Below are 14611 nucleotides of genomic sequence, written 5' to 3'. Positions count from 1 at the left end.
CATCAGTGGAATAAAGGGACAAAATCTGAAAAATGCTTAGGTGACATTTATATGACAGTGAAGCAAAAGTAGGCATTACACGAACTTAAACAGTCCATTTTTTCATAGCAATTTTTTCCACAGATACTTTTCTTGAAAATGGAAATTAAATACTGCCTCTTGACTTGTACTATATGGGTGTTGTCGGGCCATGAAAATGGACATGTCCCATTGTTTGAAAGGCAGTATTCATGGTCTGTCAAAGAATGGATATGTGAAAACACTCATAGACTGTCATTGTCATCTGAATAAGGCTACAGAATTCAATTAGGTCAATAAGAGGATAGGTCATCAAAATAAAAAAAAGTGGACAACCCCTTTAAGTATATTCTTTGTTTTATTATGACACTTCTGATATCTTAATAGATGCCATTAGTTGAATATCTAATTTGTATGTATGTGTTTATAGTGAACTTGCTAACAATAAGTCCTTCGATTACAGCAGCCTTGGCACTGATTAAAGTTGGCAATATCTGCTATGTGAGAGAGGTGTGGACATAGGAAAGTAATTTCATCTAGCTTGTAGAAACAGTGACCTGGTTGTAGCTTCAATGTATCTGTAACAAGGCAAACAATGATAGCAAACTGTGAATTAGGAGGAACAAAGAAGTCTGCAGAACTCATGCCTGAGCTTTGAAGGAAAGGCTTCACGAAAGTACAGAGTTTTTATTTTATAATTGAAGCAAACTTTAAAATTGCAGAAAATTTCAGATTTAAGGATTTAAAGGGGCTGTCTCATTTCAGGTATTGGTGGTGTATTAAGTGCCTTAAAGGCGCTGTCTCATTTCAGGTATTGGTGGTGTATTACTAGGATATGCTACCAATGTCAGATAGGTGCCTGTCCCACCTCTGGGACCCACTCCTATCTCCAAAATTGGAGAATTGAAAGAAAGCACACTGCGCATGTGCTCTCCATTCACTTTTATGGGACTGCTGTAAAAGCCAGTGCTTGGCTATTTTTTTTTTATTCCCATAGACACAAAAGAAAGGTGGCCACTCTAGCATGGTGCATTCTCCATGTGATATGCCCCTAATGTCTGAGATAAGACATCACTTTTAATGTTGCAATTAGTGTTGAGCGAATTGAAGCATCCGTAGTGGAATTCGATCCAAAGTTTAGGAAAAATTTGATTTGACACGAATCTGAATTTCCTTTTCTGTTTCGTGGTAACAAATCGGTTTTTTCTTGAGTTACAAAGTGAAAATAAGAAGCTTGGGAATGTGATATGGCCCATAATGCCATCTAGCCACCCATCCCCTGTGATGTTACGGCCCTCTAATACGCTGATCCCCCACGGTCGCTGCCATTGTCCTGTGAGCTAAGCATAGGGAGAGATGTGTCAAGTCTCATGCAGCTTAAAACTGGTTTAAAAAAGAATATTGGAGATGGATAATGCAGGGACAATGCAGTGAGACTGTTTTGAGACTGTAGGGAGACAGTAGGGTGACTGCAGATTGGGTGTATCGCCATGTGCATGACATTTTACTCATACAGTTAGTGGGGGAGATTTATCTAAACTAGTATATAGGAAAAACTGCTCAGTTGCCCATAGCAACCAATCTGATTCTGATTGGAATCTGATTGGATGCTATGGGCAACTAACCCAGTTTTCATTTACACCAGATGTAATATAACCCACATTCAGAGTTAATCTGTTCTGTTAGTGAAATAGTTACGTTGCGCCCGTATTCCAGGACGGTGTAATATTTTGCCCTGTTCAACTGCATTGTTTAGCTGTTGCGTTGCATAATGTCAGTATTAGGCCATGGTTAAATAATATGCCCTGTTCAACTGTGCAGTGGAGCGAAATTTATCATAGGGTATGGCTTCTGTTAGCTGTTGTGTTACATAGGGTCAGAATTAGGCCATAGTTAAATATTTTGTCCTGTTCAAATGAGCAGTGGAGCCAAATTTATCATAGCAAATGCATTCTATTAGCTATTCCGTTACATAGCATTTAGTATTAGGCCACGGTTAAATATTTTGCCTTTTCAAATGAGCAATCAAGCAAAATGTATCCTAGCGAATGCATTCTGTTATCTGTTGCGTTATATAGCATCAGTATTAGGCCATGGTTAAATATTTCTCCCCCTGTTCAAATGTGCAATGGAACGAAATATATAATGGTGAATGGCTTTTGTTAGCTATTGCGTTACACAGCATCAGTATTAGGCCACGGTTAAATATTTCGCCCTGTTCAACTGTGCAATAGTGCAAAATTTATCATAACGAATGCATTCTGTTAGCTGTTGTATTACATAGTGTCAGAATGAGTCCACAATTAAATATTTTGTCCTGTTCAACTGTGCAGTGAAGCAAAATTTATCATAGCAAATTACTTCTGTTAGCTGTTGCGTTGCATAGCGTCAGTATTAGGCCACAGTTAAAGATCCAACTTTGAGCTTTTTAACTCATGAATTTTTAATACACTCTGGAGCTTTAGTTACTGCAGCTGCAGATGTACTATATTATCATGTGCATTACGTTCTACTGCACCAACTTTCAGAGTCAGTCCATTAGTGTTAAGATACATTTAGTTAACTATTTTGCCCTGTACAAGTGTGCAGTGGAGCAAAATTCATTATCGCTATACCATCTGTCAGCGAAGGGTAGACACACGGCAATCCCTTTAGTGTAGCTTGTGTGCAGACCTGGACATCTAAGAGCATTACAGACCTGTTACTGCTGAATTCCACTTGTCCTTCAAAGATGTTAGACGCAGACCGCCTGGGGTCAAATAATTACTTAGCATGGAGGAGTCTTGTTGTTTATCTGAATGAACCACACAAATTGCTCCACTAATTTGACCCAAATTCATCATAGCTAATATGTTCTCTCTAAAAAATTCGTCTGCGTCAGTATTGAAATTGTTTATGGTCGGAACTACGATGGTATTACCAGACAAATCGTTCCACCAACTGGACCAAAGTTCATCATTCTTAGCTAACATGTTCTGTTAGTGAAAAAAAAAAAATCTGCGAACCTCCGACTTTCCTTCTTGATTAATGAAAACATTCTTGGCAAATGCTTTTGCTTTGGTTTGTCTTTGGGGGGAGAATGGGGGTATTTGACTAGAATATTTTGGTGCCACAGCTCCAGGTGCCCCCACTTTAAATGTACCCCTAATATTGCCTCTTCTCCAGTTGCTCCCCTAATACCTCTGCTTGAGGATCAGCACTATTACCCCGCCTCAGGCGACAATAATGCCTCTGCTTTAGGTGCACCCCCATAAATGCCCCAGTTCCAGATGCCCCCACTCTAAATGCACCACTAATATTGCCTCTTCTCCAGTTACCCCAGCTCCAGGATCCCCACTATTACCCTGCCTCAGGTGACCCTAATGCCTCTGTTTCAGTTATGACCCTCTATTTGTGCCATTTGCTCATGTTGCTTCTCTAGCACCTTTGCTTTGGCTTTGTTAAAGGTTATGACCTGCAAAGGGGGTTTGACTTATGACTGAAAAATTCTGCACAGTGCGTCACATTCTCGAGTATTGACACGTATGGTTTACATGGCGGTAGTGATGATATTCCGTATTTACAGGCATCAATGCTGCCATGTAAAGAGATACTGGTGGTAGAGTGGTGGAAGTTTTAAAGGGGTTGTCCAGGTTTTCAAGTTATCTTTTCCACACTATAGGGCATAACTATATGATTAGAGGCGTCTGATTCTGAGACCCCCACTGATCCCAGGAACAGGTCCTGTTCCCCCTATTTGATGGTGTGGCAGGCCACACATATGCCATGCTCCTCCATTTATTTTCTTTAGGACAACTGGAAATAGCCAGTGCTGTACTCTGCCATCTCCAGCTACCCCATAGAGAATGGATGGAGAGGCAGGGCATATACTCGACCTACCACTCAGTCAAGAAGGGGGATCAGTGGGGTCTCCAGCATTCACTTAGTTATCCCCATTCCTGAGGATAGAGGATAACTAGAAAAGTGGACACAGGCCAGATTTTTTACATTTATTTATTTTTTACACCCAAAGAAAACCTTTAAGGATAGGGAATGTGAAAAGGTCCAACAGCTATGACAGGTGATAAGTGTCTGATTGATGGGGGTCTGACTGCTGGGACCCCCATGATCAAGGGAACAAAGACTTAAGACCATTGTGTACATAGATTGGCTGTAATGTAATGGAACGTCTCAGGACCCCTTTTTTCATGATCAGTGGGTGTTCCAGCAGTCAGACCCCAGCAATCTGATATTTATCACCTATCCTGTAGATAGGCAATAGGTTATTATGGTAGGACAACCCTTTTAATTAAAATGTAGATTATGTACAATATGAGGAGGTCAAGATTTGGCAAATTTCATACCAGACATTTATGCTTAAAGGGGTTAAAGGGTTTGTCTCACTTCAGTAAATGGCATTTATCATGCAGTTAATACAAGATACTCCTTTCCATCACATTATACACAGGACATATCCGTGGTTATTACCACTGTATAATACAGCAGTGGTGACCGTGCTTACACACTATAGGGAAAGGCTGGAAGTGCTCATAGGCCAATACCTTTACTTATAGTGTGCAAGCACTGCCACCGCTGCTGGATTGCAGAGTGGTCAAAACCATGGATATGTGCTGTGTATAATGTGATAAAAAGAATCAATATGGACAATCACAATACATTAGTAAGTACCTTGTATTAACTTTCTCTACATGATAAATGCCATTTGCTGAAGTGAGAGAACCATTTTAACCCTTTAAGTGTGTTACACTTAATAGGGTTAGGCATAAATGTCTTGGTGTGTGCATTGCGTGTGATTGGTGTATGCTATATATGTTCTATGTATCAGTGGTGTATGTGCAGTATGTGACATATGCATAAGTGGTATTGGAGCCATGTATAAGTTTCTTGTGTGCCACACATTTCCAATGAGTTATTGGTGTGCGCTGCATGTGTCTTGTTTCTGACTAACTTAAGTGCAGGATATCCATATACAGGTCCTTCTCAAAAAATTAGCATATTGTGATAAAGTTCATTATTTTCTGTAATGTACTGATAAACATTAGACTTTCATATATTTTAGATTCATTACACACCAACTGAAGTAGTTCAAGCCTTTTATTGTTTTAATATTGATGATTTTGGCATACAGCTCATGAAAACCCAAATTTCCTATCTCAAAAAATTAGCATATCATGAAAAGGTTCTCTAAACGAGCTATTAACCTAATCATCTGAATCAACTAATTAACTCTAAACACCTGCAAAAGATTCCTGAGACTTTTAAAAACTCCCAGCCTGGTTCATTACTCAAAACCGCAATCATGGGTAAGACTGCCGACCTGACTGCTGTCCAGAAGGCCATCATTGACACCCTCAAGCAAGAGGGTAAGACACAGAAAGAAATTTCTGAACGAATAGGCTGTTCCCAGAGTGCTGTATCAAGGCACCTCAGTGGGAAGTCTGTGGGAAGGAAAAAGTGTGGCAGAAAACGCTGCACAACGAGAAGAGGTGACCGGACCCTGAGGAAGATTGTGAAGAAGGACCGATTCCAGACCTTGGGGGACCTGCAGAAGCAGTGGACTGAGTCTGGAGTAGAAACATCCAGAGCCACCGTGTACAGGCATGTGCAGGAAATGGGCTACAGGTGCAGCATTCCCCAGGTCAAGCCACTTTTGAACCAGAAACAGCGGCAGAAGCGCCTGACCTGGGCTACAGAGAAGCAGCACTGGACTGTTGCATGTCATTCGGAAATCAAGGTGCCAGAGTCTGGAGGAAGACTGGGGAGAGGGAAATGCCAAAATGCCTGAAGTCCAGTGTCAAGTACCCACAGTCAGTGATGGTCTGGGGTGCCATGTCAGCTGCTGGTGTTGGTCCACTGTGTTTTATCAAGGGCAGGGTCAATGCAGCTATCAGGAGATTTTGGAGCACTTCATGCTTCCATCTGCTGAAAAGCTTTATGGAGATGAAGATTTGATTTTTAAGCACGACCTGGCACCTGCTCACAGTGCCAAAACCACTGGTAAATGGTTTACTGACCATGGTATTACTGTGCTCAATTGGCCTGCCAACTCTCCTGACCTGAACCCCATAGAGAATCTGTGGGATATTGGGAAGAGAAAGTTGAGAGACGCAAGACCCAACACTCTGGATGAGCTTAAGGCCGCTATCGAAGCATCCTGAGCCTCCATAACACCTCAGCAGTGCCACAGGCTGATTGCCTCCATGCCACGCCGCATTGAAGCAGTCATTTCTGCAAAAGGATTCCCGACCAAGTATTGAGTGCATAACTGAACATAATTATTTGAAGGTTGACTTTTTTTGTATTAAAAACACTTTTCTTTTATTGGTCGGATGAAATATGCTAATTTTTTGAGATAGGAAATTTGGGTTTTCATGAGCTGTATGCCAAAATCATCAATATTAAAACAATAAAAGGCTTGAACTACTTCAGTTGGGGTGTAATGAATCTAAAATATATGAAAGTCTAATGTTTATCAGTACATTACAGAAAATAATGAACTTTAACACAATATGCAAATTTTTTGAGAAGGACCTGTATGTGTAAATTCTGCAACATGTATGTTTGTGCATTTTTCTGTGAATGTCTGCCATCATACTTCATCTTTAATATTCCTGTTATCACTGTAAGGGTTCATGAACACGACTATTGTATGTTTTGCAGTCTGTAAATTGCGGATCCGCAAAACATGTATACCGGGTGTGAAGATTCCACATTATGCAGAACAGAACAGCCGGCCTCTAATAGAACAATCCTATCCTTGTTTGTAATGTCGACAATAATAGGACATGTTTTATCATTTTGCAGAACGGCCATGCGGACATACAGACACTGAATGCACACAGAGTAATTTTTTTTATTTTTTGCTGCCCCATTGAAGTGAAGTGAAGTGAACAGTACAGACATGGAAAAAAAAAAAAGTTAGTGTGCAGGAGCCCTAAGGTGGGCCCCCAGAATCAGTTACACTGGTGGGCACTAAGTACCCCAGTCTGACATTGATGGTAAATGCATGGCTAAACATATTTGTCTAACTTTATATCACCTATAAGTTGGCTTAATTTAAGGATGAGCCATGCCATTTGGTGAGCTAAGTACAAAGGAGTTTCCTTAAATTAGCTACTCCAAATTGCAACAAATATTGTAACATTTTAAGACAAGGGCTTAAAGTAGTCACATTAGTAAATCTGGGCCACAGTGTTTTAACCATAAATACAGCACATACTTCTTATTCATTTCAGACTGTGCCAGCAACATGATCAAAAGCAAAATATATCCTTGTCGTAGGGTTGAATGCCAATACAATCAAGGCAAAACATAAGTATAGTTTCTTTTTTATTTTCATTATCAAGTTTCTTCCTTTCAAAACCGAAACTCATGCAGTTTCAGATTGGCCTTAACAAAAGCATGATTCTTTGGTCTACAAAGATGCCTACTCCTTCCCTCTTACACAGGATTCATGACCTATGCAGGAGAAAAAGTTATGTGGTTTCACATTAAAAAGAAAACTCAATAGGTCGCCTGAAAGAAGGAAAAGTGTTCAAAGGAGGTAGTTATCTCCTAAGGGAAAGAAAAAAACAAATCCCCACTGTGTAGAATAGAAACCCATTAGTTGGACATCAAACTATCTATGACAGTTCTTCCTGAAAGGCAAAACCGATAATTCTGTTTTTGTTTTTTTTTGTTTTTCCCAGGAAAAAAAGCTTTAAATAATTTAAGGGGTTATCCTGAAATTCTTGGGCTTCAATATGCTTTTAAATCTTCTTTATTAACATGGACAAGTTCATGATGTAGATACGAGTCTTATAAACCAGTAAGCCTGATAATATCTACAGTAGGTGCAGCATATTCACCCATAAGTTAAAAACCGGCTTGTATTTTAATCCATCTTGTGAATATTGCTTATAATTCAGACAATAGCCGTTTCATGCCAGTTGCGTGTCTCCTTGTCCTGAAAAGAATGCAAGGTTTATGACAGAACAACGTTAGATGAGCTTAGACCTCCCTAGCAAACTGTTAGCCTAGACACATGATGTAGCAGGGTCAACAGTCATGCTTGGTGAGTTATCACATCTAGTTAACGCGTTATGAATGTGACTGTTAACTCTACTACATCTGTAGCTGTGGTTCACCTGCTTTTGTTCATCCGAGGCTCTGTTTCCAAGTTATGATATTATTTGTGCATATTAGGCCTTTGGTGCAAAGAGACCGGCATCATTGCTATTATTGCACCCAAACTCCCCCTTTTCTATGGCCAACCCAAAGGGAGGGGCTGGTTACACAAAAGAGCAGAGCTTGGATGTAACAGGAGCAATGGTGACTCCCTCATTGCTCCAAAGGCCTAAATTGCGCATTCCAAAAAAACGTCATAACCCAGAAACGGAGCCTCGGATCAACAAGAGAACAACTGTGTTTTCATAAGCTGAACCACAGCTATGTGTCTATGCAAACAGGGAGGTCACTGGTGAAAGATTTGTTTTACCCTGACAAGCCCAGAGTATCGGATCTGGTTTACCAATGTACCTCCTCTGTAGAAGATAAGTATCACTATCCACAGAAATGGCCAGTTCTTGAGATCTTTATTGGAAAGTGCGTGTCATTCTTATCTGACACTAATCCTTTATTCAGTTCCTTGTGCTCATTCACATGGCAGGCGGTGTACAGACTGGCCATATTTGATGTTGAAGTCTGTACAACCGGCTTTCCCAGGAATTTGGGGTACAGACGATTAAGAAATTTCTGGTCTGCACTGATAAAGATGTCAATTGCAAAAGCTTTGTTTGTGAGGCCCTCATAGAGAGGCATACAAATGGAACTATTTTCATGCAGCAAAAAATCCTGCCAAGCATTGGTCTAATGAAGGAAAGTTCTGCAGAGCCGTTCAGGACCACCAAAGTACAGAACCATGTGATGCTGTACAGAGGCCTAATGAGAACCAACTGTTACATGCCAATAGAGTATATCATACATTACTATGTAAGATTATTGTATGATGTATATTATATTTAAACATGAATTACATTTAGTTCTATTTTTCTTTTTAGATGGTCAATAATCCCTTAGCAAACCAGGCAGCAGCAGCCGCAGCAGCGGCAGCTGCCATGGGCTCCATAGCAAGTTCACAGGCCTTTGGGAATGCACTCTCCAGTCTGCAAGGTGTTACTGGTCAGCTGGTCACCAATGCACAAGGACAGGTAACAAAAAGTTGATCTTATGTGTGTATATGTTTTTATAGGGAAAGAAAACACAGTGTAATATGCTAGCAGCATGTTATAGAGTAGTAGAAGATAAGCAGTTATGTATGCAGCAAGCCCAGGAAAGGGGAAAGGAGTAGCGAACAGGAGTGGCGGTAGCAATGATGGAGGTAGTAGTTGCTCAAGCTGTCAGTCTTCTCTCTGGTCCATGCAGTAATGAGAATGGTGCACCTTTTCTTCCCTTTGGGGCACACCCTGGCTTTGGGGTTCCTGCATGGTGCCAGGTGGGGTGCCCTTGGTGGTGACAAATTTTTTAAGTGCAAAGCAGAATTACCTGAAGTGTGAGGTATTGATAAGGCCGGTGGAACAGATTAATAGTTCCTTACTTGCAAATAAGGTTCCAATACAGCATTCACAGCAGTTGTCACAGTTCAGACTTTCCATGGACTGGCATATCTTACATAAGGTAGCTTTTGCAATTCCCAGTCTTTACAGTTTTCACGGCTGCAAAAAGGTAGTTACCAGGACAATTTCTTTCTCTGGAACAATCTTCCTCACACTGCATTTTGCAAGCAAAATGCTGCACCCCTATTTCTGAATGCTCAAGCTAGAGAGCAGTTTTCTGCACTTATACACATCTCTTAATATTTTTTTTGCTTAAAAATGGATCCATAATGTCCTCTTCAGGATATGAGACTTAGCAGATCCCCAACCTGCCTCTAAAGTATGTCCAGGTTCCCAAAGCCTTTCACCTCCTGGGGTTAAGTATTATCTACTTATTTTGTTTCCCACTGAGATCTTAAGAAAATAAATACATTTTTGTGGAACTGAATTAGACCAAGGTGTTCACATGACCTTTGGAAATACTTTATTAACTTTCACTGGAAGAATATTAGTGATCCTTAATATTTTTTATTGGAAAGAACTGATTAATATAACTGCTACAGTGATGCAGTACTGATTGTTATGGACCCATAGGAATTCTCTCCAGATGTATATGCACTTGTAATGGGCAATTTTTTTCATTATAGTTACATACTTTTCCATCAGGTTTATTTTGCAATTGGCAGAAAGGAAAATATAGAAACCAGTAGGATTCCATTTTAGTCAAGACTTAACCACTCAAAAACGGTTAAATGCAACATATACTGTACTTGCAGACCATGAATACATGCTTATTCCTAAAAGTGTAATATAGCCTTACAAATAATATATAATCATACTTTAAGGATATGTCTACATGGGATCTGATACTGATAACCTATCCTAAGGATAGGTCATCAATATCTATAAAACTCCTTTAAAGTTTACCCTTTGTAAGAAGGTACCTGGAATCCTGGTGGTTGGAAGGTATGTGTCACCGAGGTTCCTAGCCTCGGTGAAGTAAGAGCCGGTATTTTATGTGTCAGCAGCAGCTATTGCTAATTGACACAGTGAGATTTAGCATGGCTGTCATACCTGATCCGGGACGTCTCTTACTAGGAGTAGTCATTGCTGGGTGGGTGACTACTCCCCATGTTCCAGGCCAGGTTTGGCCAGGCATAAACACCAGCCAGTACTGCCAGGTGTGTGGATTTACCTCCCTCTGACAGTGGAGCTCAGGAGTCTGTGTGCTGTGAACTGAGGGCTGTGCTGGGATTTGAGGTTTGAGCTGGAGGACTCAGGCCCCTCTAAAGGCGAACAGGCTGCCTATGGACTTGATGAGGCTGAACTGCTAACAGGGTGTGAATTAACACCCAGGAGAAAAGGCAACTTTTATTGTTTACTAGCTGAAGGACCCGGCTTCGCTCGGGTATATTTAATCTATTTCATTTAATAGACATGCAAGGAAAAACGTGGCTCCACCCTTTGTTGAGAAGGATATGGTGTTCTGATCGTGACGGTGCTCCTAATCACTAAAAATACTAGACAAATGGATAGGCACTCAAACATCCGGGGTCACAATAAAAATACTTGTTTAATATAGATTATAAAACACAATAAACTCTTTCATACTCTCTAATAGAACAAAAGATCTGTATAATAATATCGTACGAATAAAATAATAAATGCAATCTTTGTCGTAGAAAAACTGCACGCAATATTAGAAAATATACTACATACACATAGTTTGAATCAAAGCCCACACTATCTTGTAACAATGTAACTATTGCCCTTATACAGAATGATAAAACACTTTCTATCTATAATCTTTGTCCGTCGATAGACTCACATGTGTACTAGATAGACTCGATAGTTCTGAGTATCGGTCCCGTAGATATGTTGTATAGCGTTGATAAAGTAAATGATTTGTGGAAGGTCTCCACCAATGCAGATATATAATCACTTTATGACACGGATAATGTCTATAAATACACTCACATCTCAGTGGGTTGGTGCGGAGTTCAGTGTTCCTAGTGGCGTCCCACCTATTATGGAACACTGATGTCTCTTACCTCCGTTAGATTCCCACCTTAATACAGTTAGTAAGGCCGTGCTGTCTCTTACTCTGATCTCAGCGTCCCACATGTATCTTTTCGCTGCAAACTCTGGCGTTTCGTATGTGTATCCTGGATCTTCGGAGCCGCAGCTTCAGTGGCCGCAATTGGTAAGAGTGTGTCAGTTTCTACATCAAAGGTTTATCTGTTTTTTGCCGGCAGTATCTTTACTTTCCAATATTCCTCCTTACAGCATCATATATTTGGTTCACTGAGGAAGAAGTCAGTTATAGCGAGACTTCGAAACGCGTCTGGAAAACAATCACAGCCCTAAAAGTACCCAAATATATGATGCTGTAAGGAGGAATATTGGCAGTAAACAGATAAACCTTTGATGTAGAAACTGACACACTCTTACCAATTGCTGCCACTGAAGCTGCGGCTCCGAAGATCGGGGGGTGTCCTTTTGAACTGCTCACTCTAAAACAGCAGCACTGTACTGTATGTGTGTGAGCTGCAGGGAGACTAACTAGATTGGGGCATGGTTTAGCAGGACCTAGAAGGTGATTTTTAACTTAATCCCAGCTGAGTAATGGGATGGGACATGGCCTAACCGGATCGGGGGGTGTCCTTTTGAACAGCTCACTCTAAGACAGCAGCACTGTGCTGTCTGTGTGTGAGCTGCAGGGAGAAATTCACCCTCCCTCCCACCTCTGCAGATAAACCTTGTTGATTTTTACCTTCATTTTTTCAATCCCCGTCAGCTCAGGAGTGGGAGGGGCTGTTGCCTAACCATATCTGGGCATGGCTTAGCAGGACCTAGAAGTTAATTTTTTACTTCATTTTTTCAATCTCAGTCAGCTGAGGAGTGGGAGGGGCATGGCCTAACTGAATCAGGAGCGTGTCCTTTTGTACAGCTCACTCTAAGATAGCAGCAGGGAGAAATTCACCCTCCCTCCCACCCCTGCAGCTGACAGAAGTAGATTTTTGCCTTCATTTTTTCAGGTGTTGGAGGGGGAGTGGCCTAATCAGATAAGTGGCGTGGCTTAGTGGGGCCTGGGGGCAGGGTTTTAAGTCTTTTGAGGGTGGACACATTGTGGCAGGGGGCGTGTCTGGGCTCCTTCCTGCAAAAGTGACGCTCCTCTGGGCACCTTACTGGCTCATTTGCATTCCAAATTAGCTGGATTTTCAGAGGATAAAAACATCTATTGCTGGAACAAAGGCACATCTTGAAATAAGGTACTAAGTGCTATTAGGCCATGGCTTTACTTCAATAGTGATTATCCTGGTAACATTTTCCTTAAAGCTCTCCTACAGCAGTGAATAAAAATGGCTGGGTTGTTATGGAAACCTGGAGTAAAACTGTGTACGTGGAGGCTAACGGCCTGCAAGCTTCTATTGGCTGATAAGGGTCATATGACCAGGCTTCTATTGGCTAATGCATTTTTTGGGAATATATTTTAGGAACGGTACGTCCTAGACAGCTGAGATCTGGTCTAAAACCTTCCCGGACACCTGATGTACCTGTGTGTCAAATTTCGTGATTGTGCGAAATGCGACTGTGCAGATTCCTTTAGCAGACATACATACACACTTACACATACACTCAGCTTTATATATTAGATGGACTTTCCTTGTGTGTGAACAAACACCAAGCCACCTGCGTTTTGTGATACACCTTATCTGCATTTTGTTATACACCGCTGTTTGATTCAAGAACTGTGTACTTTGCCTCCATACTGCATCCGCTAGACCTAACTACCAGAGAGAATCCCCACACCTTATACTCCAAACATAGAAATGGCAACTTCTGTGATGTCTTATTTTTCTGCATATTGAAGATACTGTATACATAGGAAATATTCTCCAATGTGTCCATGGTTTACCGAAATGAGTCTTCTGTGCTGATATGTATTGGGATAAGTTTTGTCACTGTATAGGTAAGTGTAGTCTCGAAAGAAGATGTGAAAATTGAGCACATACACAATAATCAATAATAATGTATTAATTTGGGGGAAAAACATCATTCATAAGACGTTTCTGTAAATCTTATCCACTGATTATTTCTGCAAGGTTTTGGTAAATTGAACACATCTTCCTTAGTTACATTTTCTTCTTACATAGTAAATAAAGATACAACTGAAGCCTTTTTACCTCCCATTCAAAAACTAGAAAAGATGCTGACCTTGTCATATTTATAGGTTTGGAGCAGAATTGTTCCATCACCATCCTGGGTGTTGAACGATGGAGCTTGTCAAAGTGAGACCATATCTAATGAATCATCTTATCGCAGGTGCACACCGCACATATTAAAAAAGGATTGTATGAACAATGTGCCCTCTACAATAACCTTTCAATGTCTACTTTAACCCGTCTTTCAATCCCTTTCATCAGACGATCATCTTGAACAACAGACCTTAAACAGACTCTCTTCAAAGACTTCTATGATTGTTGGTCAGTGTGAGCACAGAGGGAAAAAAAGAGTGTTAGTATTGTAACCCATCATCTGAGCTTCGTACATGAGAATACTATGCTCTTACCTGCTGTTTTTCTTTCAAAATTCTTTCTCAGTCAGACATGAAAAGCAATAAATTTGCTTGCATGATTTCTATAGAATTACAAACACTTGTAACTTAAATTTATTACTAAAGGGCATCTGTCAGCAGATTTGTACCTATGAAACTGGCTAACCAGTTGCATGTGTGCTTGGCAGCTGAAGACATCTGTGTAAGGGTACTTTCACACTTGCGGCAGTACGGATCTGGCAGGCTGGTCTCCCTGTCGGATCAATCCTTCCGCTGTTTCGCCGTATCGCCGGACCGCCGCTCCGTCCCCTTTGAATATAATTGGCCGCCGGACTAACGCCGGACTAAAAAGTCGGACATGCAGGACTTTTTAGTCCGTGCTGCGCCGGACCTCCGCCCCCGTCCCCATTATAGTCAATGGGGACGGAGCGGCGGTCCGGCGATACGGCGAAACAGCGGAAGG

At 41.0% G+C, this 14611-nt stretch overlaps 1 protein-coding gene across 2 annotated transcripts in view; it reads left to right on the top strand.

Annotated features, from left to right (window-relative positions):
- Window positions 1-14611, top strand: part of POU6F2 (POU class 6 homeobox 2) — a 540820-nt gene that overhangs the window by 465340 nt on the left and 60869 nt on the right. For both annotated transcript variants that reach the window (XM_044295292.1, XM_044295291.1), the window contains exon 5: window positions 9057-9206. In XM_044295292.1, coding sequence (XP_044151227.1) covers window positions 9057-9206 — 150 coding nt within the window. The remainder of the gene's footprint in view (window positions 1-9056; window positions 9207-14611) is intronic.

This window comes from Bufo gargarizans, chromosome 5 (assembly GCF_014858855.1).
Source record: "Bufo gargarizans isolate SCDJY-AF-19 chromosome 5, ASM1485885v1, whole genome shotgun sequence".
In the NCBI taxonomy this organism is placed as follows: domain Eukaryota; kingdom Metazoa; phylum Chordata; class Amphibia; order Anura; family Bufonidae; genus Bufo; species Bufo gargarizans.
Note: the sequence above shows the minus strand (reverse complement) of the source record. Positions and strands in the feature narration are given on the sequence as shown.